The 27993-nt window shown below is 43.0% G+C and overlaps 1 protein-coding gene across 8 annotated transcripts in view; it reads right to left on the bottom strand.

Moving 5' to 3' along the window:
* Positions 1-27993, bottom strand: part of SRGAP2 (SLIT-ROBO Rho GTPase activating protein 2) — a 235321-nt gene that overhangs the window by 139990 nt on the left and 67338 nt on the right. For all 8 annotated transcript variants that reach the window (XM_022593603.3, XM_022593605.3, XM_022593604.3 and 5 more), the window contains one exon: positions 5071-5263. In XM_022593603.3, the coding sequence (XP_022449311.1) occupies positions 5071-5263 (193 nt within the window). The remainder of the gene's footprint in view (positions 1-5070; positions 5264-27993) is intronic.

Here is a 27993-nt window from a genome sequence, read left to right as displayed (position 1 = left end):
GAGCTGAAGAGATGTATGTGCCACTTCCAGACTGTACCTTTAAAGGGTAAGGATGTGCCTGCCCCTGGCCCTTTTGCTTTTCCCGCTGGCTGGAATGGGGACATGGTGGTCTGAGCCATCTTGGGTCATACAGAACAAGCGCAACACTCTAGGGATGAAATAAGGACCCTGACACAGCCCTGGATGGCTAACGCCCAGACGATTACACGAGAGAAAAATCAACCTCCATCTCATGTAAGATACTATTATTTGGGTCTATTAAAGACCCAAATATTTGGGTCTGCCAAACCTAAAACAGACATGCCTAAGAAGCCTTTCCTAGGCCAAAAATGTCAATTTTCAGTTGCTAACAAATGTTTCAAGCGTGGCCTGGTGGTGTTGTCTGCCAAGGGCCAGCTCCGTTTCAGCATCGTGGCTGTCTCTGTACAGTAACACTTGTACGTGCAAAAATCAGAATACTTGGTTCCGTTTTACAGCACAGAGATGAGTGGAAAGTGGAAAAATGCAAGTGCTGCTGCTAGTGTTACATTGAGAAGTAGAGTCTCATCCCTGGATGAACAAGACAAGGTTAGTCACCATAATTCCTCAAATGTTCTCTGGACTTATGCAAGCAGACCATGGGTTTAATTGTGGCAAAAAGAAGAAAATGAAAGACAAATGCTCAAAGTTCAACAGGTGAGGTGTAATTCAGAATTTCACATATATACTTATAGTAATAGAACCCACCTACTCCATGTAAAACTCCTGTACTTTGTAAGGAATAAATTATGTATGAAAGTAGGATGTTGCCTGGACTCCCTTAACTGAGTTTCTCACCATCTTGCCTGTGTTACATGCACTTGTATGTATGTCTCATCGCCTCTTCTATTAGGCTGTACCACATGAATTTGTCACTATGTGACATTTTGTGTCTTCCAAAAATCAGCAATTTCATGTTGCACTCTAACAGATTGAAAACTCTTGGGTTTGGGACTCATTTTAGTTATCTTTGTCTCTCGCAATGCCTTATAATGGGAGAATATCAATAAGAAATTGCGGGATTAACTTTTACAGATCTTCTACTTGAAAGCCTGCTAGTTCCATAAGACAACGCTATCCTACATACCTTCCATCCTTTTAAGTGCTTAAAAAAAATCACCTCTCCCTCCTTTGTTCCCCTCTGCCTTCCCTCCCCCATCCTCCCCTGGTAACTTTTACTTCTGGTAATTAACATTTACTACTCCCTAAAATTGGGTGTGCCCAAGCCTTGGGTCCCGGGTTTAGCTCTCTGTCCTTCTCTTTCTCTTCCCTGAGTTCATATAGTTTCATATCTTCCATAGTCACTTTTTTTTTTTGCGGTACGCAGGCCTCTCACTGCTGTAGCCTCTCCCGTTGCGGAGCACAGGCTCCGGACGCGCAGGCTCAGCGGCCATGGCTCACGGGCCCAGCCGCTCCGTGGCATGTGGGATCTTCCCGGACCGGGGCACGAACCCGCGTCCCCTGCATCAGCAGGCGGACTCTCAACCACTGCGCCACCAGGGAAGCCCCCATAGTCACTTTTTACCTCACCTCTTACCTCAATAGTACAGCATCTCCACTGGACAGCCCTCCCACTGCCCCAAACCCAACATGCCCAGAGCAGGCTCACCATTCAAACCAGGTCTTCCCTCAACAGCCCCACTTCTATCATAGATGCCCCAGTTCTTCCAGGACACCAGGCTAGAGACACTGGGTCACCTCTGACCATTACAGTTCTTTACCCAATCAGTTACCCAGTCCTCTTCAGTTTCTTGAATACTTCTTGAATATATGCCTTCCTCTCTATTCTTTTTTGCTCTCACATCGTACATGGATTATCCCCCCAAAACCTCTATCTTGGCCTTCTCTGGCATAAAAATTCATTCTTCTACCATCTTTCCTCATGTCTCCTTCCCCACACAAGAACCCAGAGGGCTCTCTACCATGCTGCCACATCAAATTTGAACTACCCTGCTTGTCTGTCAAAGAAGCGTTATTTGGTGTCTACTTATCTAAACCCTATTTTCCACTGCTTTGGGAAATACCTGTGTTCTCATAATATTTTGCTCATACCTCTGTTAAAGTCCTTTTTACATTATATTGTTTACACGTCTCTTTTCCCTGTTAGCCAAGATTCCAGAGCTTATCTCAGTCTCTGAAGGAATCAGCCCAGAACACAGTACCCAGTAGGCATTTAAAAGGGGTCTGTTGAATAAGTATCAATAGATTGCTGCTCAGGATAAGATCGACAAGAAACTATTAAAGTAACCTAGCCATAAGGTGACAGCAAAGGAGTGGCAAAGGCTCCTCTATGAGTGCTTGTAGCCCTTTGTTCTTTTGTTCCGCAACACTTACCTCAACTCATCTAACTGCGTGATGTGTTCAGTGCCTGTTTCCTCATTCTATTATAAGTGCCATGTGGAAGACGGTGCTTGTTCATTGTTATATCCCGGGGTACAATGTCTGGTCTGAAGAAGTTCAAGGAATGCACAATGGACATTTATTGAATGAATGCATACGAACCTCCTGTAATAAAGCTGGATCCCTCACTAGCCCCTTTACCCCTCGCCACCAAACACTCCTGCTTCCTCTCTCTTGCACATGCTATTCTCTCCTACACAAATCTACCTTTAAGGACTAACCTAAATCCCACTTGCTTCATGAAAATGCTCCTGACTACTCCACATCCTTTATCTGTCTCTGATGATTTATCACTGACCTCTTATCACATCTATATTCTACATAAAACCAATGGTCTCTTAATGAGACCATTATTGCTTTATCCTCTAATTGCTTCCTATATTAAAAATCTTTTCTCCCCAACCAGATATGGCTCCCTACGGATACACACAATAAACCTGTCTTGTATCTTCCAATACCTGTACAACACAGACCACATAGCTGGCTCTCAAGAAATACTCACTTGTCGTCTGGGAAAAATGAAGTCAGGTACCAACTTTATCAGAAGGGAAATCAATTCTCCCAGTCTTGGAGAAAACACCCTATTTCTTGTATGTGACCTTAGAGCAGTTCAGCACATCTGTACCTTAATTTGTAGTAAATGTGTCCTTAAGCTGAGAATATAATATAGTACTAAAAATCAAATGCTATTTTAAAGTTAGGAGGAGTTTATCAAGAGAATAAATCCAACTTTGAATCATTTTTCTAAAGCAAACAATTCCCCCACTGATCTTCATTTATCATATACTAAAATAACATTTTAGTCTCTCAGGATTGCTTATCATAAAGAGAACAGGACTTGCAAAAGATAAGAGACTCGGAGGACAAAACATCTGGAGGAAATTCTCTTTCTGGCTTCTATTGAAAGTGTCATATGTTCTCTTTACTTATTCATTGCTCAGAGCTGGCTTGTAAAGGATAAATTGTGTCCCAAATTATTAGGGCAATAAACAAAAATAGAAAACAGGGAAATAAGATACACTTGGCATTAATTCTTAAATTCACTCATTCATTTACTCATCCAATAATATTTAGTGAGCATCTATTATATATTACACTAGGCACTGTGGGAGACTGAACAACGAATCAGAAAAGCTTAGACAGTCCACTGAGGGAAGATAATATAAGGCAGATAGTTCTGAATGTCCTAATAAAAGAACAAAAAAAAAAAAGAACTGCTGTAAGAATTTAGAAGAGGGAGAACATTCTTCCTCCTGGGAGAATCTGGAAAGTTTCTTAAAACAGGTTGCATCTGCATTCAGTCTTAAAACATGGGTATGGCTTCAACTTGCAGAGACGTGAAGAATGGGCACAAAAGTTCGTATACAGGATAAGCAAAGGCCCAGTGGAGTTAGTGTTCTGTTTGGCTGCAGTATTGCAGAACAGAAACAGGAAATAAGGCTGGAAAGCTGGTCGGGCCAGATGTAGAGGGGCTTGAAGACCAAGCCAAGGAGTGTACACCTTTGTGAACAGAGCAACACTTCTCAACAGCAACCTGGGGATCTTGTTACAGCAGACTGGGAGTGGGACCTGAGATTCTGCATCTCCAAAACCCCGGCGGTGCTGATCTTGGGAGACCACATCTTCAGTATCAAGAACACAGACATCGGGGGGCCATTGCACAGAGAGACTGCCTGATCCCCAGGGTGTTCCAGGAAGACTAAATCTGATAATAATGGATCAGGCAGATTGGAATGGGGAGAAGCTGAAGACTGTTGTCCGCAACGCTGGTCGTTCGTTAGAATCATCTGGGAAGCTTCTACACCACACTGTTACCCAGGCCTTACTCCCGAGATTCTGGTTTAATTGATCTGGAGTGGGGCCCAGATTTCAGTATTTTTAAAAAGTTCTCCAGGGAATTCTAATGTGTGGCCAGGATTGAGAACCTCTGCTAAAGATGATACAGTAAGTATTGCAATCACTCAGGCAAAGATGATGATGATCTAAACTAGTGCAATGGCAGTGAGAACAAAGTGAAGGGGCCAGTTGTATAAAATACTGTAAATGTAGAAGGAATAGGCTTTAGCAACTGTCTGCACAGCGACTTAGATTTATGGCTACAACATTCATTTCTTCCAGTTAAAGACAGTTTGGTGAAATGGTTAAGAACACAGACTCTGGAGCCAGATTGCCTGGGTTTGGATTTCAGCTCTGCTATCTGCTATTTATTTATTAGGGGTGTGTGTGTGTGTGAGAGAGAGAGAGAGAGAGAGACCTTGAGCAAGTTCCTTAATCACTTTATGACTCAGTTTCCTCATCTGTATGTTGGGGATATAACAATAACTAACATATGGAGTTGTGAAGATTAAGTGAATTAACAAATATGTAAAAGCCCTTAGAACCATGCTTGGCATATAGGAAAAGCTTTAAAGGCGTTTGCTGTTATTATAAGCGTGGTTCATCATCTGTTCTGATCTCTCCAAGACATCGAACTGAATGTAAGACTGATCTGGAAAAGGAGAAGTCCTTGAGGGCTCTCAACCCTCAGCCAATTTGAAATCACTAGGTCACCTGCTTCATAAATACAATTCGATGGAGGTGGCACACCCTGCCTCCCTCCATCCCGGACCCCATTCTCAAGGTCTCTAAAAATAACAGCCACAGCATCCCTACTTGAACTGCTGGTCCTTTGTGCTTCGCGTCTTGGCCAGGAAGCGCTCTGCCAGCTTCTCCAGGTTGCGGGAGTAGTCCATCTCGATCTCAGCCTTCTTCCGGAAGAAGTCCTGGAGGTCCTGCAACAGCTGCACTCGGAGCTCACACTGCTGGTCCAGGCATTTCATCTGCTCTGTGAGCTGAGCACGGATCTCTGCAATGAAAGCGAGGTGAGGCAGTCAGACAGAGATCCCTGGAAAAAACCATAACACCAACATTTACCCCTTCCATTTAGTTGTTCCCTGTGCTATGGGGAACTTAAAGGCTTTAATTTTTTAAATGTGATATGAGGCACCACCAAAACTCACCAACTCTTTTCAGACCCTTAAAGAACACTGAAACCAGGGATCTGCTAAATCATTTAAAAGGAACTGCTTATCAGACATAATAATACTCAGAGCTACCCCTTAATGAGCAATTTATTGTGCTTCCAGCAGTGTCAGAATGTAGGCTCCCTTCTGGCAGGGAGCCAAATGAATTATCTCCCAACCATCCTATTAGGTTAGTACTACTTTCATCCCTATTTTAAAGATGAGAAAACTGACTCTTAAAAAGAAGTCAAGCTATTAGGTGGTGGAGCCGGGATTCAAACCCAAACAGCTTCACTTCAGAGCCCAAAGTCCTACTTTTTATACTTTCTCCCATTATTTCAAACTGTTTTTCCACATCTTCATGAAGTAGGGGGAGAGGTCAGGATATTTTAGTGGAGATAGAAAGGGCTCTGCCCAAGTGCAAATAGTGGCAGTCAAGAATGAAACGAGCACCCAGACCTCTAGGCATGCAAACCATTAACTGTCAATCCGATTCCATAGTTTCCAATACCACTGAATGTAATCAGCCTTCAAGAAGCTGATATTTTCACCAACAAATATCACTCATATCTCTGATGCTCCATCCTCACGGATGCTCAGAGCCTCTGCTGTGTCAAAGCTAGAAATATTTCTGGTTAAGCTCTCGCTTGGCAGCTTTCTGGCTGGCCAGAATGCTCGTACAGGGTTAGCAAACGCCCTCTCTGGAACTGCAGCAATGGCAGCTCCAGATACAACCAGATCTGCCTTTCCTCTGCATGCTCTAAATTCATTCCCCAACAGTAGAGTTGTAACAGTGCTTTCAGTCTATGCTCCGTAATGCATAGGGTGGGGGTGTGCAATCTAGACTTTTCATCTGAGCTGCAGAGAAATCAGAGGCAAATCCAGGAACGAAGCTATGATGTTGAAAATTCTGCCAACCACTCCTTTTATGAAGCAATGAGGGATGGGCAAATGGTACATTTGGCTTCGCCTTGGAGTAGCTTCGGGCCCATCATCCATCCCCATCTTCATTTTTGTTTGTTTTTACAGATATCAGGATGTACCACAAGTATCTGGTCCTTTATGGGTGATCTCAGGTGATCTGTGAGTGTAGTTCTCACCCTCTTCGGCTCCCTGCCTCCTCCCGTGCCAACCACAAATGCCAACCAGGCCTGCAGTAACCTCACCTGAACTGAAACTGAGCACCGGAGGATTGTTTCAAGCAGACAGAAGGCTGCGCAGAAAAGCCGCCTACCTCATCAAAGCTCTCTTGTTCTGTGTTTTTTTGGAGTCTGATTACAGGGGTGTTGGGGGGGAAGATCTGTAGAGGGCATGCCAGGCATCTGGTTCCTGCCAGGGATTTCTGGGCCTCTTAAAGGCAACAGCCCTTGCTGAGACTATTCCTCGAGGCATCTGTCCTCTTTCTATCTTTGAGAGATAGAAGTAGTAGCTGGTAGTAGTAGCCACTGGGTAGGCAGACTGTGGGTGGAGAGGACATTCACAATGCTCATTGATATTACTTACAACTTGTCCATTAAATAAGAATCAGGGGGCTTCCCTGGTGGCACAGTTGTTGAGAGTCCGCCTGCCGATGCAGCGGACACGGGTCCGTGCCCCGGTCCGGGAAGATCCCACGTGCCGCGGAGCAGCTAGGCCTGTGAGCCATGGACGCTGAGCCTGCGCGTCCGGAGCCTGTGCTCCATAACGGGAGAGGCCACAGCACTGAGAGGCCCGCATACCACAAAAAAAAAAAAAAAAAAAAAAGAAGAAGAATCAGGGCATCTTAGGGTGAAAAGGCTTTCCAGGTACCCAGTCAGTAACAGATGTGCAAGAGGATGTGGATAGCAAGGGGCTGTCAGCCCTCTCTGAGTCACTTGTAATTCATTTAAGATTTTGCCTCAATAAACTCTCTAACTAGTGGAGCAGAAAGGGAGCACAGGAGGATGGATGATGCCCACCTTCGCCATAAAAAGAGGAAGCTAAGCAAATTCCCACAATACCCATAAGTTTCCAGAGGTAGACCGCTCCAGGGTTGTCCTGTCTGAAGAACAAGCACTTCATAGGAGGCCTTTAAGATAAGTGAATTAATCTAAGAAGCCCCAACGTGCATCCAGCCAGCATGGAATTCCACCCTGACCTCCTTAGGTGTCTCAACAAATGGGCAGCATTACCCAAAGTGCACCCCAACCTCAGGCATCCCCTCCAGGCCCCTGAAGGAAAGGGAGCACGTGCTTACTGAACACCTTTATACACATCACCTTATTTAACCTTTATTACTAGGCCATAATTGGTATCCCCAATTGTCTGATTGCACAGATGAGAAAACTGAAGTATGACAAGTAATTTACCAAAGGCTCACACAATTAGGTGCAAGTGGGGTTGAAGCCAAATGAAGGTTTGCCTTGATTTGTCAAAGAGGTTGTCAGTGGGGCAGGGAAACAAGAGAAACGAACAAGAGTCTGGGGTCTCTGAGGTATTTCTGGGGGAATCACAGTTTCTCTCACTCCAAACCCTGTAATGTCCCTTTCCCCACCTTGCAGATGAGGTGGTGACTCAGGCCCCCAGAGTCAAGTTTGAAGTAGCCCGGTGACTCACTAACTAGCCCATGTTTCGACTAGTCCACAACTGGGCCGGATCCCTTCCTTCTTTCTAGATCTCCTCTACAGGGCAGCTTTGAAGGAAGTGAGAGTGCGATATCCCCACCCCAATCCAGGAAAAGGAGAGTCTCTGCTAAGAGATACCACCTGCCACTGTGGTTAATTAGTGATGCAACTCCACTGAGCATCTCCCCTCCCCCACACCTCCCCATGGAAAGAGATGCCGCCCTGGCTCCCACCCTCAGAGCCTCTGCACAGGCACTTAAGGGAGACTCCAACTACCCCCATCTCCAGGCCTGCAGCTCCAAGACAGAATGGCTGCTCTGTCCAGGGCAAAATGTGCTCTGTCCAGGCTTTTGCTGCTGCTGCTTTTGCTGCAAAGACAAACAATGGTCCCCAAGAAGGCAGCTGTGCCAGCCCCAGTCCTCTGTCCATGCATATGAGGGGCAGGAAACAATAGGCCACTGAACGCCAGCACGCCTGGGCCATGTGCCCAGGCTGGAGGCCCCTCTGTACCCTGGCCGACCAATAAACTACAAGGGCAGAAAGAAGAAAGGGGCAATTTATAAAAACATGGAGGAATTCCTCACAGTTCCATCCACACAGTTCCATCGTGTGCTTAGGCCAGAATGCACGTGCACACGTGTATACACGCAAAGACACACAATCATACCACCCACAGTGCTTCACCACATCAACCCAAGAAGCCTTTGCAAATTCAGTTTATAGTTGGATGAGAGTTCCTGGGAGCTGGGGATGATGGGATCTTTGTAGGTTCTGTCCCTAGAACTACACTGAAGAAGTCAAGTTCTCACATTCTACATGCAGCTATATCTCAGGGCTATAAATGTATTTCATGGCCATCCAGAAAGCCAAAGTACAAAGGTCACCATGAACGACCTGGAGTGATACATGCCAAAAATGACCTCCCCTGGGCACCTCACACAGCCCATTTATTCAGCAAATCTTTACTGTGCCCCTACTGTATAACAGACCCTGTGCTAGGTGATGGCAACAGAGGACAAAACAGGCCCAAGCCCTGCCCTAATGAAGCATGGCTTGACAAGAAGAGGAAGGAAAAGAAAGCAAAGACAGTCTCATTACTTTCGCTTCAAATACTGTTTATTATAGATAGCCATGGTATTAAGCCCCCACCTAAAGACCAAAGATTTAAAAATCATCAGTAGCAGGCAAAAGATATTAGGCAACAAGCCTAAGAACATTTCAATGTCCTCTGGCTCTTTTTCTATTATGTTTTATAAAAATGACACTTGAATACAAACTGCAGCTTCCCTTGCAAAAGGGGCCAAAGTTCTAGAACAAGTTTCTTGAAAATCAGAGTTGACCTTTGGTTAGCATTTCATTCAAAGATTCAAGTCAAAATGTAACTCCACTGTCCTGGAACTAGACCGTGACGACGGTTGCACAATCTTGTGAATATACGAAAACAAAAAACCCACTGAACTGTACACTTCAAAGGGGCAAATTTTATGGTGTGTGAATCATATCCCATTACAAAGATTGAACCCCACCAAAACAGCATGTCCTGCTGAGTGCCATCCTGCCAACTAAGGGGAAAATGGTCCAGCAAACAGGCACCAAAAGGAGGAAGGAATTCTTGGTTTCCATTTCTCCACTTGTATGGGCTGAATTTCAGTTCTGCATTGAATTTTTTTTTTTTTTGCAGTAGGCGGGCCTCTCACTGTTGTGGCCTCTCCCGTTGCAGAGCACAGTCTCCAGACGCGCAGGCCCAGCATCCATGGCTCACGGGCCTAGCCGCTCCGCGGCATGTGGGATCTTCCCGGACCCGGGCACGAACCCGTGTCCCCTACATCGGCAGGCGGACTCTCAACCACTGCGCCACCAGGGAAGTCCTGCATTGAATATTCTTAAAGCAAATCTTAGAAGCTGTCCCTCAGGACAGGAGGCTTGTCCAGGACATTGAACTCCACTGGCAGATCACCATTCCATCATTTCTGAAGGGTGTCAGATCAAAACCTGGCAAGGAATGTTTTTCTGTATGAGTTCAAATGCAGGCTCAGCACACACATCCAGAAGAGCTCCCCGCAGGATATGCTGACTCCTTGTCCATGCTTGGCCATAGCTGAGATCCTAACTACACCTGTCCTGGGGTTAGAAGGAGGCTCATTTCCTTTTTAGAAAGAAGCTGAAGGGTCACAAAACGGATGAAATTCAAAGAAAAGCTAGACCTAATAGGATACTGATCATTTAACAAAAAAAGGGCCCTGCCACAGCGACAACCATGGAGACTCTAAAATTATATAACACCTGCCAATGCAGGTGACACAGTCCTCTAGAAACTGTCCTCACTTCAGAGAACACCCAGGAAATTCATCAGTCAGCAGAGTACTGGGGGATTCTGTTCAGCTCACTGCTTCCAATCCAAAGATATTAACCCCTTTCTTTCCCTCTTTCAAAATTCATCTCCTTTTTTAGGAATTCTGTCTGATTAAGTCACATGGAACCCCCTCCTATGAATCCCTTACCTCTGAGGAGAAAATGGGGGTCGGGGGGAGGCCGGGAGAAAGATGTAATCCTTCAGGAGATCAACACAGGCACGTCCTTCCCTTCTCCTTGACGTGCTGGCACCTAGGGGACAAGAGCTGCTACTCCCACAGGTTGTGCTCAGAGCCCGTTGAGCATGAGGTCAGCCTGGGTTCCCCACTGGGAACCAGGCCTGATGCCGGTCTTTTTCCACAAATCTGCGTCTCCTGCTTTTTAGCCTTTCACAAACACATGATGTCACCTCAGCCATCTCAGGAATATGAATTCCTAGTACCTTTCCAGCAAGTGTTATATAAGAAGACAATTGAGGCTTTCACCAGGCTTTACCCTCCATATCTCTTACCAAGACCTCTTATCACAACGGTCATCAGCTCCTCTCAGAACTATTCCCTGGGAAACAGAATGCTGGAATACCTTGCCAAGTCTCACTCTTTACCTGCAGGTTTGCCTTTCTACAAACTCAGTAATGGGAAGGCCTTTAAATTTTTTCTTGGACAACCGAACCAGAGCCCAGAGAAGGGGAAGGAATTTCTGGAGATCACACAGCTATTAAGCTTCAGATCTAGGCCTGGAACCCGGGTCACTGGGTTCCTAAGCCAAAGTTCTTTCTTACTTACTCTTGTCACAAATATTTATTTGAGCACCTTCCAGGTGCTCTCAGAGTACAAAGACAAAGTCCTCTGTCAATGTTAGCAGAGCAGTCAGGAAGAGACAAGTAAAAAACTACAACAAACACAGTGAAACAATAATATAAATAAATGAGGTATGCACACAGTGTAGTGACAGCAGAGAGAAGGAAGACACGTATCACCCTCAATCAACTTCCTATACCACATCTTTCAGTGACTGACATTATTACTTATCTCAGTAGTCAGTATGCCAATAAAAGCCATCAAGCTACTCTTAGCAAACTAGAAAACAGCAAATATTCTTCCTCAAAGAGTGTGATCGATGGCCTTTTTCCTCGTTACTTTACCCTATTGAATATAGCATAGAAACAAACATGAGTTAATCCAAACAATCAATCAACAAATAGCTACTAAGCTTCCAGAATATGTGGATGTGACATACTTATTGTTTTCCCTTCCTTGCATCCATATCCTCCCCAACTCAGCGCTTTTGACAAAGCTGATTCCACCTCCGGCCTCTCCAAAGATGGTTGATGTTACCTCCAGGCCCTGTTTAGGAGCTACAAGACCTGGGGACAATGTCAGTCTGGGACAGTGCTACCATCTTGCCACCACGAGTGGAATGGAGCCAACCTAGAGGAAGCAGAGCAGAGGTATGGGAAAAGGCAACTTGAGCCCCTGAATCAATCATGGCCAGATGCCAGCCCTATCCATGCCCCTTTCCAGCACACAAGCCAACTCATTCCATTTTTGCTTAAAATAGTTTGCATTGGGGTTTTGGTCTCTTGCAAACAAAGGATTCCTAGTGGACTAAGTAGGGAATTCTCAAGTATTCAGAAGCATGAAGGTCCCTGTCCTCAAGGAACTTACAATCTAATTGTAAAAACATGATCAAAATATATAATGCATTTTCAAAAAATATATAATTATTTACATATTACATAATTATGCAAGATATATAATTAAATATATAAATCTTTATTATAGTATACTGGAAGAATGAAACTGAGAAGAAATATTACAAGTAAAAGTCTTAAGGACTCAAAGCAGTGGGGACTAACATTGCTAAAATAAGGCTTCTTGAGAAAGACTAAACTTGAGAGGGAGAAATTGTTTGGCTCACAACATACTCCTAGACACAAAACAATACCTGGCATATAGTAGGGCTTGAAATTTGTGGAAGGAAGGAGAGGATAAAGAGAGAAAATGGGAGGAAAGAGACGTCTGAACTAGTATTCTGAGGATGGGTAAAATTTCAATAAATGGAAGGGTGAGGGGACAATCTTCCAGAAGAAGGGAAAACATAAGCGGAGAGATGGGAATGTTTGAGCGTGGCCTCTTTATGAGATAGTGAGGAGGCTGGCCTCACCAGAACAAAAGGCAACGTAAGGGTAGGTCAGAGATAAGGGTGCACAGAGAGGAGCAGCTCCAAAGGCTAACAGGGTAGTTTGAATTTCAAGAGGCCAGAAATGGAGCTGGTGAAAGTTTGTGTCATGATGGGAACAGAGCTGAAGGAAGATCAGAGTGGAGGACGTCTGTTGGATGGGTTCCTAGGCCTTCTAAATTAAGAGACGGAGTGAGCGTTAATGAGCAATCCAGGCTGAAATAGTACAGAGGTCAAAAAGAATAGGAGAATTCCATGAGTGGAAAATCCCCACACATACTAACACTAATCACTAGTAATAATACATACTTTAGAGCCACTGATCCTAAAGCTAGTGAGTCCAAGCTATCCCCTCCTATACAGTGGTGAGCAAACTGGACATGTAAGAGAGATCGTTGGGTTCAAAGGTAAGATAGTTACCTTGGTGGGAGGAAGGAGGGGTGGTGGCAACTGGAGTGCTAGCCTCTCCGGCTTTCCTTTTACTATAGTTCTTTGTGTCGAACTTTAAGTTTGGCCATCTTCAAAACTGTCTGCCCTGTGCAGTAGATTTCCCCAAAGTTATGAAAGAAAGAACCTTTCCTCCCCTCGCATTAACTCCACACTACCTAAGAACAATGCATGCAGCTTTGGAGACAAAGAGAAACCAGCCAGGGGGAAGGAGAAGGAGAAAAATGGCCTTAAGAGTTTCCGAAGGACGTCCATTTATTAACTGTTGAGTCCCCAAGTGAAGACACAGAAAGCAGCCTCATAAAGCCCATGAGACAGGAGGGTGTGAAGGGGAATATCTCAATGAACTTTAATCATCAGGACTGCTCTTGGCAGGCCGCCTTGGTTCTTTTAAGTGACTCAATAGAAAGTCAAAGACAAAAGGCTCCCAAATGAACAAGCTGCCACATCGAATGCCAAAGTAGTAATTTTACCTCCTAGGCCTTGCCTGAGATGTTTAAGAAACAGAATTCCTGAGGTCCAAAGTCTAGAATTAACTTGTACTACAAACTAAAGATTTGGAATGAGATGACCAACAGCTCCTCTGGGAAATGTTACCTAGTCTGATGCCCCTGATTGATTGCTAGAGACAAAGTGGAAGTGAATTCCCAAGGACCATGATAACCAACCAACAAATCTAGCATATATTCGTCTCATACCATCTCTGTGCAAAGATCTGAGTGACAAATCATTGGAACACACAAGAAAATATAAGACATTGTCTTGCTTTCAAGGAGCTTATAATCCAATTGGGAAAAAAAAGGAGACTAAATGCAAAAGCATTCAACTGTATAGGACTGTGTGTGCTAAGTGCCAAAATAATGGTCCCAGATTATGTTCAGAGAGGAGATCAGTATAAACCAGGATCAGCCTGAGTTGGTCTTCAGGCCTGAAACTGGGGAGGATTTAAAGAGGTGTAAGGGTTATAGAGGAAGGAGTGCTGTGATTACTAGGGCAAAGGTGAGGAGGCAGAAATGGGCAGATCAAGCCCAGGAGCCTGTGTGAGTACAGCGCAGTGATTTGAAGGTTTATTCAGAAGAGCATGGAGAGAAAGGGGGGGGGGTGGAAAAGCAAGAAAGAGTGCACATGCTCGATGAGCAGATCAGATACACTGTTCCAAAGGGATCTGTAAACTGTGGACAAAGCAAGGTAAGGGTCTTGAAAAGCAGAAGGACAGCACAAGAAGGGTCAAAAACCCAAGGACTTCCCTGAACTCAACTCCTGAAAAGACTAAGTGTCAATTTCAACATGTCCACTATAGTAATGGACAACGGTAAACTGTATGCTGCTCGAGGCTCCAGCGCAACTGAATGGAAAACAAACCAGATCAATCCTAAAATCCAGACCCTAAATTCCTAGGGTCTGCAATAAAGCAGAATGGTTAAGAGCCCAGACATTGCATTCAGAAAGACCTGGCTTTAATTCTAGCTCTGCCACATGCTAGTTGTGTATCCTTGAATAAGATACTTAATCTCTCTAAGTCTGTTTCATTATCTATAAAATACAGTTTGTAACAGCAGCCACACCAGTGGATTGTTGTAAAGCATAGAAGAGATAACATAGATAAAATAGGTAAAGTGTTTACTATATGCCGGGTACCTAGTAAGATTCTATTAAAAGTCAATCATGATTCCACCCACTTCACAGATAGGGACCACTGAGGTTCAGAGAGATTAGTTAATTGCCTGAAGTCACCAAGACAGTTTCAGATCACAACAGGATCTGAACCTAGACGTGTTCAATTCTAAAACAGGGCTCTTACTCACTCTCCTATATTTTTTTTAATGAAACTGAGATATGGACTCATTTAGTTGCCTTTCATACTGGAATCCTATAGTTCTAGCTGGCAATATTGATTGGGATCCCTGAATTTCTTCAGCTTATCACACAAAAGTCCTCATTCTTACTGCCTTAACTTTGAGTATTTAAGTATTTGTGTTGCAGTGGAGTGGGAAAACACCTTTATATCATTTCTTCTTGAAGGAAATAGTAGCAAAAAGTCCATGCCCACCTAGAGATGCTATCAACTGGAGAGGCAGCAGAGCAAAATCTGAGTTACCATTCAACTTTCTCTGAGCCTCCTTGGCACAAAGAAAGTATTTAGTAAGTGGCATCTACGATCACTATTGATTGTATATGACATGCCTGCCTATAACTGGAAAACAGAGTGTTTGGGCTCAAAATGCCAGCTCCATCACTTACTAGCTGTGTGACCCTGGACAAATTACTTAACTTCTCTGTGCCTCAATGTCTCTATGTGTCAAAGTTCATTAATAATAGTACCTACCTTTAGAGTTTTTGAGTTAACATTTGTAAAGTAATTAGAATAGTTCCTGGTACATTGAAAATACCATATATGCTTTGGTTAAATACATAAATATTTAATCCTTTAATCCTTTAACTTTCTAGACAAGAAGGTATAGGAAGTGATAGGAATTGAATAGAATAAATTAGTGGCTTCCTAACTCTTACAAGCCAACATACACACACAGGAAACACAATTTCATGAAACAATACATATTCCATAAAGTCTGTTTTTTTACATTTTAAATGCTTGTTGTGGCCCACTAATTTGATTTCATGACCTAGTAGAAGGTCTTGACCTGAAGATTAAAAAAGCTATGGAATAAAACACATGGCCACCAAAGGCAGAACTAGAACAGAGTCTTCAAACCACTCAGCTCCTTCTTCATGGTCATTACTAAATCAGAAAGGGCTTAAGTTTCACTTCTTGCTTGAAAAGAAACTGTACATTCCGGGTCCTCCTCCCATTCCTTCCACATTTCACATGAACACTGGAAATTCAGAGAACACCAAGGAACCAGCGGATACTTCCTGTCTATGCAACTCCTGCTACTGTTGCCCAATCCAATGTGTCACCACTGTGTATCAGGGAGAATTCTCCGGCTTGTCCTTTGAGTTTTGTCTTCCTGATTTTGAGGTCCAGCAACTATGATAACCCATCGCACCTTCAGAGCAAAAAAGCTACTGATCTAACACAAAGGCAATGTCATTACATATTTAACAAATGGATTATAAACAGAATAGATGAAACTTATTAATGGTTTAGTTGAAAAAAAAAAGAGTTCTTATCTCCTAGAGATAAATACTGAAATATTCAAGGATGAATAATGTCTGGTATTTGCTTCAAAGTGATGGAGGGGAGTGACGGGGGGTGGGGCGTTGGGGGTGGGGAGTGGATATAAATAAAACAAGACTGGCCATGAACTGAGGATTTTCGAAGCAGGGTGATGGGGATATGGAAGTTGATAACACTATTCTCCCTACTTTTGCGTATGTCTGAAATTTTTCATAATTAAAGGTTTTTAAGAATCCAATTAATAGGGCTTCCCTGGTGGCACAGTGGTTAAGAATCCACCTGCCATTGCAGGGGACACGGGTTCGAGCCCTGGTCCGGGAAGATCCCACATGCCGCGGAGCAACTAAGCCCATGCGCCACAACTACTGAGCCTGGGCTCTAGAGTCCGTGAGCCAAAACTACTGACCCCACGTGCCACAACAACTGAAGCCCGCGTGATTAGAGCCCATGCTCTGCAACAAGAGAAGCCACCGCAATGAGGAGCCTGCGCACTGCAACGAAGAGTAGCCCCCGCTCGCCGCAACTAGAGAAAGCCCACGTGCAGCAATGAAGACACAACACAGCCAAAAATAAAATAAATAAATTTATTTAAAAAAAAAGAATCCAATTAATGGCATGTTTAAAAAAAAGACTTAAAAGGACTCATAGTAAAGGCAAAGGAAGATCAACAAAATAGAAAGAATACCCAGAGATATAATACAGAGCAATTAATTTCCTTAAAATGGATGGACTAAATCTGTGGGTAGAAAAGGGATACTACATACCAGGAAATGTACATAAAATAATCAACATCAAGACAGATACTGTTTAAATTTTTGAACTTCAAGGATAAAGAAAGAATTATTTAAGAATCAATGGAGAAAAAGCAAATTGTCTAACAAAGTAGGGAGGCAGAAATCAGGATGGTCTCAGATTTTTCCAGATTGTTCCAGGCAACATTTGAGGCCTGAAGTAAATGAAGCCACATTCTAAAATGATTCTAAGGGAGAGCCACTGTGATCCAAGAATTTATGGCAAGCTGAGTCACCTCAAGTTCAAGTGTGAAAAAGGCTCAGCCATTCGCCAACTTGAAAGATCTCAGTCTAATATAGACCCATGAACCCCTCCTGAGAGACAGAAATCCTGAACCCAGTAGCTCAATCAAAACAAAACCACAGGAACAAAGAAGCAGTAAAAGAAAAGACCCCCAAAACGGGAGAGTTCAGGTCAGAATGTAAATGTTAGGAACACTGCCAAGGTAATAAAGCCAGATAAGCTACAAAAACTGGGAGATGGGAAAGAGAGGTACAAGGAAGGGCAAGAAAATGAATCACCTAATCTTTCCAGGCAAGGGATCAGCCAGTCTTGTCAAAAAGTGAAGATTTAGCTAAAAATGTAGTTTAAAATATCAGCAATGACTTCAGCCTCCTAATGATTTTCACAATCATTTTCTTAACCTTAGAGAGAACTTAAAGGACTACAACCTTTTGTGGAGAAGAAACATTTATCTGAAGTTCACCAGTTTCTTTACTTTCACTTCAGTTTTTTTTTCTTTAGATTCAAGTAAAATTAAATTCAATTGTTTTTATTTTTAAAGCACATATGGCATAATGCCAATCTTATAAAATTATTTCACTCTCTCCAGCCACCATTCTGTTTCCATGCACCGAAAGTGTGCACTGGAAGAGAAAGTCCACATGCCTGGCACCAAATCCACCACCCCCACCTCCCCTCACAGCCCTCCCTGTCTCAGCTCCTAGCCTAGGTTAATCTTTCCACCTGCACACTAGAACCCACACCTTCTTGCTCACTCAAGGCCCTTGCTCCTAAAGTTATACACTCATATTCTGTATCATCCTTTTCCCCTCTCTGCCGGATCATTCCCATAAGCAAACAAACATGTTATATTCCCCCACAAGGAAACAGTCTCCTTGCTCTCCCCCTTCCTCCCCAGCTACTTTTTCATCTTGCCCTCTCTTTACAATAAAACTCAGAATGGTTGTCCATACTCCCAGCCTCAACTTCCTCTCTTCCCTTTTTCTCTTTAGCCCACTGTAATCAGGCTCTTGCTTCTTCCGTTCTCGCGGTGGGCAGTAACGATCTCCATGTTGCCAAACACAGACAATTCTCGAGACCCAGCTTCCTCCACCACCACCAGAATTGGACAGAGGGGATCACCCTCTGGCCCCGGGACAACACCCTCTACTGATATGCCCCTGGACACACATTCTCAGTCTCCTTCACTGGACCTTCCTCCTCTCTCCCAACCTCCAACTGCTGACACCCCAGGGTTCCATCTAGGGCTTCTTTTCCATCTCTACTTGCTTCCCAGTAGATCTCTTCTGGTTCTGTGCCCGGTAACTGCCAAATCTATATCTCCAGTCTGGACCCCTCCCTGAATTCCTGGCTTCTATAACTGACTTAACATTTCCTCTTGGATGGCTAACAGATACTTAGAACTTAACATGCCCAAACCTGAGTTCTTGATACACACCTGATCCCCATGTTCCCTGTCTTAGTAACGACACCACCTGCCAGGCCAAAAACCTTAAGATTTATTATTGATTCTTCTCTTTCAAACTCCCAATCCAATTTGTGAGCAAATCCTGTTCACTCTACCTTCAAAATTCAACCAGAATTAAACCACTTCTTATCCCCTCTACCATTCCCAACTTAGTCCAACTCAGCATCATTTTGTTCTGAATTACTGTGGTAGCTTCCTAACTGTTCCTGCTGCCACCACCCTCACTCCCCTACAGTCTATTCCCTGCTCATCATCCTCCAACAGCTTCACATTGTAGAAAAAAGCTGCAGGCTTTCTAAAACCTTACATGGCCTAACCCCTGGCTATCTCTCCAGTCTCTCTGTTATGTTCACCTTACTCACTGGTCTCCAGCCACACTGGCCTGTCTGTTCACAGAACATGCCAAGCACACTCCCACCTCAGGGGCTTTGCATATACTTTCCCTCGGCTTGAAGCACACTTCCCCCCAACATTCACAAGGTTAGCTCCCTCACTTCACTCAATTCTTTGCCCAGATGTTGCCTTCTCAGAGCAACCCTGTGGCTACTCCATTTGAAAGAGGCCCTGACTCTCTCTATGCCTTTACCCCATTTTATTTTTCTTTATGACACTTATAAATCTACTTAGTTATGTATTTATCATCTTACCCTCCCACCAGAACATAAGCCTCACGACAGCAGGGACTTGATCCCTGGTGTCATAGTGCCTCACACATAGAAAGCACTCAATGTATACTCATTGAGTGAATGAACATAGAACTCTTTTGGTGCAACAGAAGTTGGAACAATTTATTGCTGACTTCTTTGTACTTCCCAGTTTTGCATATTTTTAATGAGCATTTCCTATTTTATAAGGAAGCGACAGCTATTCCTTTAAAAATTAAAACAGAAAACCAATCAAAAATCAAAGGAGAGATGTATTATCTAATCAGCTCTGCTATATTTTGACAAGTGTTTTTGCCCCATTATTTATGATAGCCACAAAAGAGTTCACAGTGTAATGCCTACAGGGCATTTTTCATAATTGATGAAACTTTTTAGGAGGAAACTTTACTGGAACAAGTTTTAATTGCCCAGGGCTGACCAAAGAGTGCAAAGACAAGCCTCCCAAGTGAGAATGAAAATTGGTAAGGTTTTCCTAAATATCACTTCCCACTATAATATTTTTTCAATATTGCTGCCATAATCTAGATGCCAGAGTCTGTTAGCATCCTGCAAACGAAAGTATGATGGCCTTCAGTAATACATAGAAAATAAACGTATCACTTTCAAATAAGCTGACACTTCTGAACATGTAATAACCAGGGTCACAGAATCACAGGGGCCAGTGAGAAGAATTTAAAAGGGTCCCTGTGAGCCCCCCGACACACATACTACCAGGAAAAGTTCCTGTCCCTCCAACCAACCCACAGCAACACCCAGCAGTGTCATTCAGCAAGTGGAGTGACCTGCTTCTTCCGCCCCCAAGAGGCCCCGGGGAAAGTGGAGAGAGCATAGGACCAACCCCTTGTCACTGATGAGTGAGGCCCAATGGCAAATACAAGGCATGAACGGCACACAAAGTTAGGCCACGGTTTCAGTGTCTCTCCCTTATATCCTCACCTCCAGTGTTCCCTGCATTTTCCGCTCTTTTCATGATGAGGAAGAAAGCAGCAATAGCCCGTCCACTCTGGAAATGTGGACTAGGGATCTGGCATTGTGGGACATACCGCAGAAGTTACCGACCCCAAATAGGATTCAAACCCTGGTCTCCTAATACAACCACCTACATTTTGCTAAGGCTGTTGACCAAGCAGTAGACTGCGAATCCCAAGCAGTTGACACGTGTGTTCTAGGGTCTTCACATGACTAATGGCAGTCAGAGCAGCAACTTCATTTTTTTTTAATCAATAATCTAATTGTTTTCCCTTTAAAACTAGAAAGTTTAGAGCCTCTGTATATCACACGAGTGTGCACAATGGTTAGTGGCGACAAGTCAAACGTCATTAATTAGGCCAAGGTGATTTTTTATTGTGGTAAAATATACACAATATAAAATTTACCATGTTAACCATTTTTTTTTTTTGCTGTACACGGGCCTCTCTCTGTTGTGGCCTCTCGCGTTGTGGAGCACAGGCTCCGGACGCACAGGCTCAGCGGCCATGGCTCACGGGCCCAGCTGCTCCGCGGCATGTGGGATCCTCCCGGACCGGGGCACGAACCCGTGTCCCTTGCATCGGCAGGCGGAATCTCAACCACTGCGCCACCAGGGAAGCCCATGTTAACCATTTTTAAGTGTCCAGTTCTAATGCGGCATTAAGTACATTGTTGTGCAACCATCACCATCATCCATCTCCAGAACTTTTTCATCTTCCCCAACTGAATCTCTATATGCATTAAAGACTAACTCCCCATTCTCCCTTCCCTCCGGTCCCTGGCAACCTCCATTTAGGCCAAGGTGGTTTTGAGCGTTCTACAGTTTTTCATCGTTTTAATTCTTTGCCACATATCATAAAATTTATAATCATAGTGGACTATGGGTTGAAAACAAGAAGCCTAAGAATACAAATGATGAAATGCAATTGTCAATTAGAAGTATAAGTATCAAGTCATCCAGTTCACATCAAGATGGGCTTCACCAGGTCACTATGTAGCATTCATGTGATTCAGTCTTATGAATCCATTGTTAAAGACACAAGACATAGGAATAACCATAACCAAATTGACTTTTCAATTGTTAGAAGAAAGGCATTCCATACCTACAATGTGTTATTCCTTGTAAGATATGTAGTTGAAACCATCTGTGGTAACTCACAGTTTAAAAACAAAACTTTAAAATTACATTTAAGAAGAAGTCATTTTTTTAAGAGTGCAAACCAAACATTGTTTCTCTTATTTAAAAAAAAAACTATATTAGCAAGTCATTAAATTTCCAACTACATTTTAATGAAGTTGGTCCCAAATTAAGCACAATAATTTATCTTTAAATTTATTTTGATAAATCACACTCTTTCATAATTTATTTAAATAAATTAAATAGTGCATATCACTTACTAACTGAGAAAAGAAAAATTATCTTGATATATAGTGGAGGCTATTAAAATTTTAAGTCTATTTTAAAATAAACTGTACACTATAATATAATTTTAATAATGTTGATATAAAAGAAAACATTTTACCTAAATTCACTTCTTTATCATAGTTTATAAAAGTGACAACATTATCTTTTAAATTCTTGAGGGGGTTTACAAAATTATATTACTCTGAAAGGAGTTCATAAATTCTAAAATGTTACAAAATGCCAGTCTAATATAAAAAACTTTTTGATCAGACCCCAGTAATTTTAAGGAACTTCTTTTCTCTTGACCCTGTGCCTGCCTTCCCAAGGAAACTAATCTACCAGAGAAAGACTATAAAAGTTCCTGCAGTGTGATGAGCCCAGAATGAGGAGAAAAGAGGGTGTTGTAGGAATATACAGTAGATAAGACCAAACTGGTCTAGGGCTCAGCAAGGGGCTCTCAGAGGTCTTGGAGGATCAGAGTGAGCCAGAGGAAGAGGGCAGGAAAAGTGCTCCAGCCCACAGGCAACAGCATGTTCAAAGGCCCAGAGGCAAGAGAAAGGAAGCCATGTGCAAGGAATTGAAAAAAATCTAAGAAATTCAGATTAGCTGAAGCACAGAGTTTAAGTGAGAGGGTGAAAAAAAAAAAAGAGAGACTGATTAAAAAGAGAGGCAGGGATCAAGCCCTGGAGAGTACTGCAAATAGTCTGAAGAAGAATGGAATTTTTCCTAAGAGCAGTGGGAAGCCATTAACACATGGAGTAGAAATTAGATAAGCAAACTACAGTGTTTTTAATGACATAAGTGTTCCACTCCAACTGAGAGCCAAAGTAGAAGCGAAATGTGAGACTTTTTATTTTCAGAGGGTTTAAGGTTTTTGAGACTCTTCTTATAATGACTCCCTCAACCTGAATATTCCAAATAAAGCAAAATGCAAATACCCCACAAAACACAAAAAGCCTAGTGCTTCCAAATATTAGCCAAAAAAACAACCACATGCACCGATCTTGTGAGTAGATCAGTGCCATCATTTAGATATTAGAGGCAGCAGCAGGGTATCTGCATGAGTCAGAAGATTTAGGTCTCTGGGTTTCACTTTCCTCATCTGAGAAACTGTGATAAGTATTTATCCTCTGCCTACCCACTTCACACCCTTTGAAGGCCATGTCTTGAACAATTAAGTGGAAAGGATTTTACCAGCTGCTTTTATTCAATCCCAGAGACAAGAAGAAGTAAATGCTTCAGAATGTACAGTTAAAAGGCTTTCCAATCATTTCACACCTCTGAAAAAATACTCCACTGTTCAAACCCATAGATGGGTTTATTCAGATTTGTCAGCGGGAACAAAATTCAGAGCAAAGTCAGCTGACGATTAAAAAAATACTGAAATAAATAAAATAAAAACTAAAGAAAAGACATTAAAACTCAGCTCTTGATTCAGTCTGGTTCCACAGTCATGGGATAGGCTTGGTCCAAATGAAGCTGACAGGAGTAAATTAGCCTGCATTTGGGAGACCCAGGTTCTAGATCTGTGACTTGCATTGCTATTTCTTTTGTTGAATTAGTCATGGCTTTACATGTCCCCAAAAGTTATTACTGACTTTAAAGATCAAAGAGAAAGTAAAAGCACCGTGCTGTGGGTTGCATCAGAAACGCGCTCAAGTTCCTATTGTTTTGTCGGGATTTTTAAAGGACATTCTAGAAAATCGTTTTACATTATTTTATGTGTCTCCAGACTTTCTGGGCAGGGATTATGCCAAAAAATGTTTTTAAAAATATTTTTTAAGACATTAAAATACATTTAGAGTAAATGACATGAAATAACACAGTAGCCTGACTAGATGAACCCAATGTGCTTAGAAATTTCATTTTCCTTTCCAATAGAGTAACTTCCCCAACTTTTAGAAAACAAAAAACAGAAAACCCTATTTTAGTTCTTTTTTATTAAATGGCACATTTCTCAGAATGAAAGGCTGAGAGCACAGTTCCTCTAATTCACAAGACCAGTTTATACACACTTTCTATTATGACACTCAGCACAATGTACAGTAATAAGCAATTTATATCTGTTTTCCCTGCCAGGCTAGGAGCGCCAGAAATCCAAGACCATGTCTTATTCACTGTTACATCCCAGCACCTAGTGCGAGGCTGGCATAAATGTTGAGCCGAAATAAATAGAAATGAGTTGTGCTTTCCGTGTCTTCCACAGTGTATCTTTGGCAGATTCCAACAAAGCCTCAGAGTTAACTACGTGCAGATCCTGGGTCAGCCAGACTCACAATGAAGATTTCTGCCTAATTGCCTCTTTCTCCACTCTTCCTTCCCCTTCCCTCTCCATTTCCAGAGGGAGTTCCCACTGGAAATTGCACAACTCTTTGTGCAGACAGAAACAGCCAGCTTAGTTCCTGTTGACCTGAACAGCATTATGTTCTAGCACAATAACTTCTACCGTCATAGAAGGGTAACAAACCCAATCTGGGTTGTTTTTCTAACTAAAAACTGTCATTCCAACTTCTACATTTATCTCACAGAGCTAGAACCTTCCAAGGCATTCACTTCTCTTCTATCCTCACCAGTCCCATAATAAGCAAATACAACATTTGGACAGGCTAAGATAGTGTTTTAACTGTTTTGACCGTGACCCATAATGAGCAATACATGTTACGCTGTGCCCCAGTATACACATACACACACACACACACACACACACACACACACACACACCCCTAAAAAAAACTGATGCAATATTTATGCTTTTTACATCCAATGCACTTTGATATTTTCTATCCTTTTTTTTACTACTATGCCATTTACATTTTCAAAAAGCTGGTGAGAGACTTCCCTGGTGGCGCAGTGGTTAAGAATCCACCTGCCAAGGCAGGGGACACAGGTTCAATCCCTGGTCCGGGAAGATCCCACAGGCTGCGGAGCAACTAAGCCCATGAGCCACAACTACTGAGCCTGCACTCTAGAGCCCACAAGACACAACTACTGAGCTCACACACCGCAACTACTGAAGCCCGGGTGCCTAGAGCCTGTGCTCCGCAACAAGAGAAGACACCGCAATGAGAAGCCCGTGCACCCCAAAGAAGAGTAGCCCCCGCTCGCCGCAACTAGAGAAAGCCCGCGTGCAGCAACAAAGACCCAATGCAGCCAAAAAAAAAAAAAAAAACCTGGTGAGTGGGTGATAAAATTGGTTTCATGACCTGCTTGGCAAAGTCAATTTTTCTGCAGTCAGAAAACACTAGTCTGCAGACAGGGCTTTTGTCAGTGTTTTCAAAATACGTTTGGAGACTTTAGGCAGTAACACAACAGCTCTTGAAAACAAAACAAATAGAAAATCAGGTACACAAGATGAAACTCTCATCTAGAATAAACCATTCCACATCCCCCTGTGGAAAACTATGCCACCACCGGACTTCTTAGCACAAAGAAACACAGGGACTAGGTACTGATAAAAAAAAAGTCAGGGCTGGACTGGATCCAGATATGCCCAATATCCAACCAAGAGAGAACTCCTGTCCAAGAGTATTGCTCTGGCTGTGGTTTTCTGGGTATGAAGGTGGGTAATGCAGGCTCTCTAGTGATGCAGCCTGACCATCTCTTCCTGGAGTTTGAGTTTCAAAGGGCTTTCACATCTATTTCTTCACTTAAACGTTATTGGAAAGTTACTTTCCAGAATTAGAAAGTATTGTGTTGGTGGCATAGAAAAGTGTTTCAGGATGCTCTCTGAAGCATATTTATGCCAAATATGCCAAAAATCATTCTTGAAGCAGAAGAATTCTTAAGCAGAAGAAGGGGAGACGCTGGGTTAAGAAAAATACATGGACTTCCTGTTCTGTGTGCCAGGGAAGGGTGGATGGGAGGAACCTTACCAAAGGGCCAAGTCTCAAAAAGCCCAGGTTCAGGTCTCTAGTAAGGCTTTGGTATAAGTTTCTCTACATTCTCCCTCATAATCAACCTCCCTCCCACCCCCAGTTCCTAAAGACAGACCTTACGGAGTTAAGAAGATGGGAGAGATACAAAACTATAAGATCCGATGGTACCTAGTGTGATGTACTTATGTATATAGATGTATAGACAGAGATATATACATAATTACAGAGTAAAAGCCAATGGCCTACATGGCATGACATGATCAAACATTATCTTCCCCTATAGACCCTATAGCCGCTCCTCTCAGACCTCATCTCCTACTCCTCCCCATCCCACCAAACCACTCTGCTTTAGCCACAGAGGCCTCCATGCTATTCCTCAAATACACCAAGCACACTTGGGCCTCTGACCCTGCCCCAGGGCCTTTGCATTGGCTGTTTCCCCTGCCTGGAATGCTCTTCCTTCCCCCAGTATCCACTGAAACCCTCCCCTCCTCCAAATCTTTGCACAAATCTTAGCACAAATGTGACCTACTTGGGCTTCCCTGGTGGCGCAGTGGTTGAGAATCTGCCTGCCGATGCAGGGGACACGGGTTCGAGCCCTGGTCTGGGGGGATCCCACATATGCCGTGGAGCAACTGGACCCGTGAACCACAACCACTGAGCCTGCGCGTCTGGAGCCTGTGCTCCACAACAAGAGAGGCCACGATAGTGAGAGGCCCGCGCACCGTGATGAGGAGTGGCCCCCGCTCGCTGCAACTGGAGAAAGCCCTCGCACAGAAACGAAGACCCAACACAGCCAAAAATAAAATAAATAAATAAATAATAATTAAAAAAAAAAAATGTGACCTACTTTATAAGGCCTCACCTAAAGGCTTGCCACTCCCTCTTTTAAAATGCAACCAGGCATCACTACCCTGATCTTCTTTACTGTACTTTTGACCTTCTAAATACTAAGTAATTTACATATCCATCATGTTTATTATTTATCTCCATCTTGCCCCACTGGAATGTTAACTCACAGAGATCTTTGTTTTATTAACTGATATAAACCACTGCACCTAGAGTAGTATCAGGTACCTGACAGACGATCAACAAAATAACTGTCCAATGAATAGATGAGTGAGTAAATAAAGGGATGAATAAATGTATAGTATAGAATATAGCTCTTTCTTCACCTACTTGGTGATGGCTAACACAAGAACAGGGCCTTCTATTCACAGATGGAGATGAATGACTGAAATACAAATGTTCATTTACACTAAAGGATAATGGTCAAACCAACAGTATAAAATTAATACTATCAGATCCTCCTCTGTTTTTACAGAATAATACTTTTCTGCAGGTGAGAATGACAGCCACCACAAAAGGAGAAAAGAGCCAAGAAAGGAGAGAGGTTTACAGAAAATCAGAAACTTTTAAAAGTTCACAACTTGTCCATGAGTCATTTCTATTTACCTTTAACCAAAGAAGGAACAAACAGAAGTTTTAGGAAGATGTTTTTGTCAAGTCTCTGAATGCCTATAGCTCCCTCTAGAATGATTTATGAAGAGGCCAGACTGTGAAAACCACCAAGACTTTGGGTGTGTCTACTGGCCCCAAGGGTGATGTGAACATTTGGGGGGCGGGCTTAAAAGCCAACAGCCTAGATTTCCAATCCTGAAATTTAACAGAACTCAGCAGCAAATATCCAGCCGCTGTGCAATAACAATTCAGGATCCTGAGCCTGCTTCTCTGTGGGAAGTTACCAGCCTAAAAATAAAATAAGGAAAGTTCAAAGAATCTTCCCCATTGGTCTCCTCCTCCGTGTCACTGAGGAGGAGATGGGTAGATGTATTTCCCACCAGCAAGCACAGTCCCCAGCCTAAGGAAAACCCCAGAAAGGATTTCAGGCCACAAGGGGGCAATTTCAGAAGGATGAGGCCATAAAACAATTAAAGAGGGAAGAGGTTAATCTGTAGCTGGTCATAATCCATATGCCTAGAGCAGCATCGCTGCAAAAAGCAATCTCACATCAGTCACTGGCTTTTCAACCCAGGCAATTTTCTTTACTCTCCCTTTTCCCCACCCCCCCCCACCAAAGAAAAACACATTTTATGATGAAGGAGGGGGAGAAAGAAGGCAGAGGGTTAGATTCCTCACATCTAAGCCCCTCAGGCAACCTGAATTTACTGAAGCCACTCTCCCTGAAGGGGGCATGTTGTAACCAAGCTTCCTGCAGTACCTCCTGCCATGTGCAAAATTAAATTAAATGGTCCTTCACTTTTGAAATCCTGCCATCAGTGTACCAAAAGGAACATCTGAGTGTACCAGCCAGGGATGATGGCATTTCCTTTCTACCAACATACACAAATCATTAGGAGATTAAGTCTCTGAATAGCTAATGTGCATTTTCATAAAGAAGGAGAAGTTAAACACTCAGTCTAACACCCACATAGAAGGGGTTGAAAGGGACTGG

Source organism: Delphinapterus leucas, chromosome 1, assembly GCF_059928025.1.
Source record: "Delphinapterus leucas isolate spDelLeu-1000000601 "Yukka" chromosome 1, BTC_Dleu_Yukka2, whole genome shotgun sequence".
NCBI classification, from domain to species: domain Eukaryota; kingdom Metazoa; phylum Chordata; class Mammalia; order Artiodactyla; family Monodontidae; genus Delphinapterus; species Delphinapterus leucas.
This window is presented reverse-complemented; position numbering and strand designations above follow the sequence as displayed.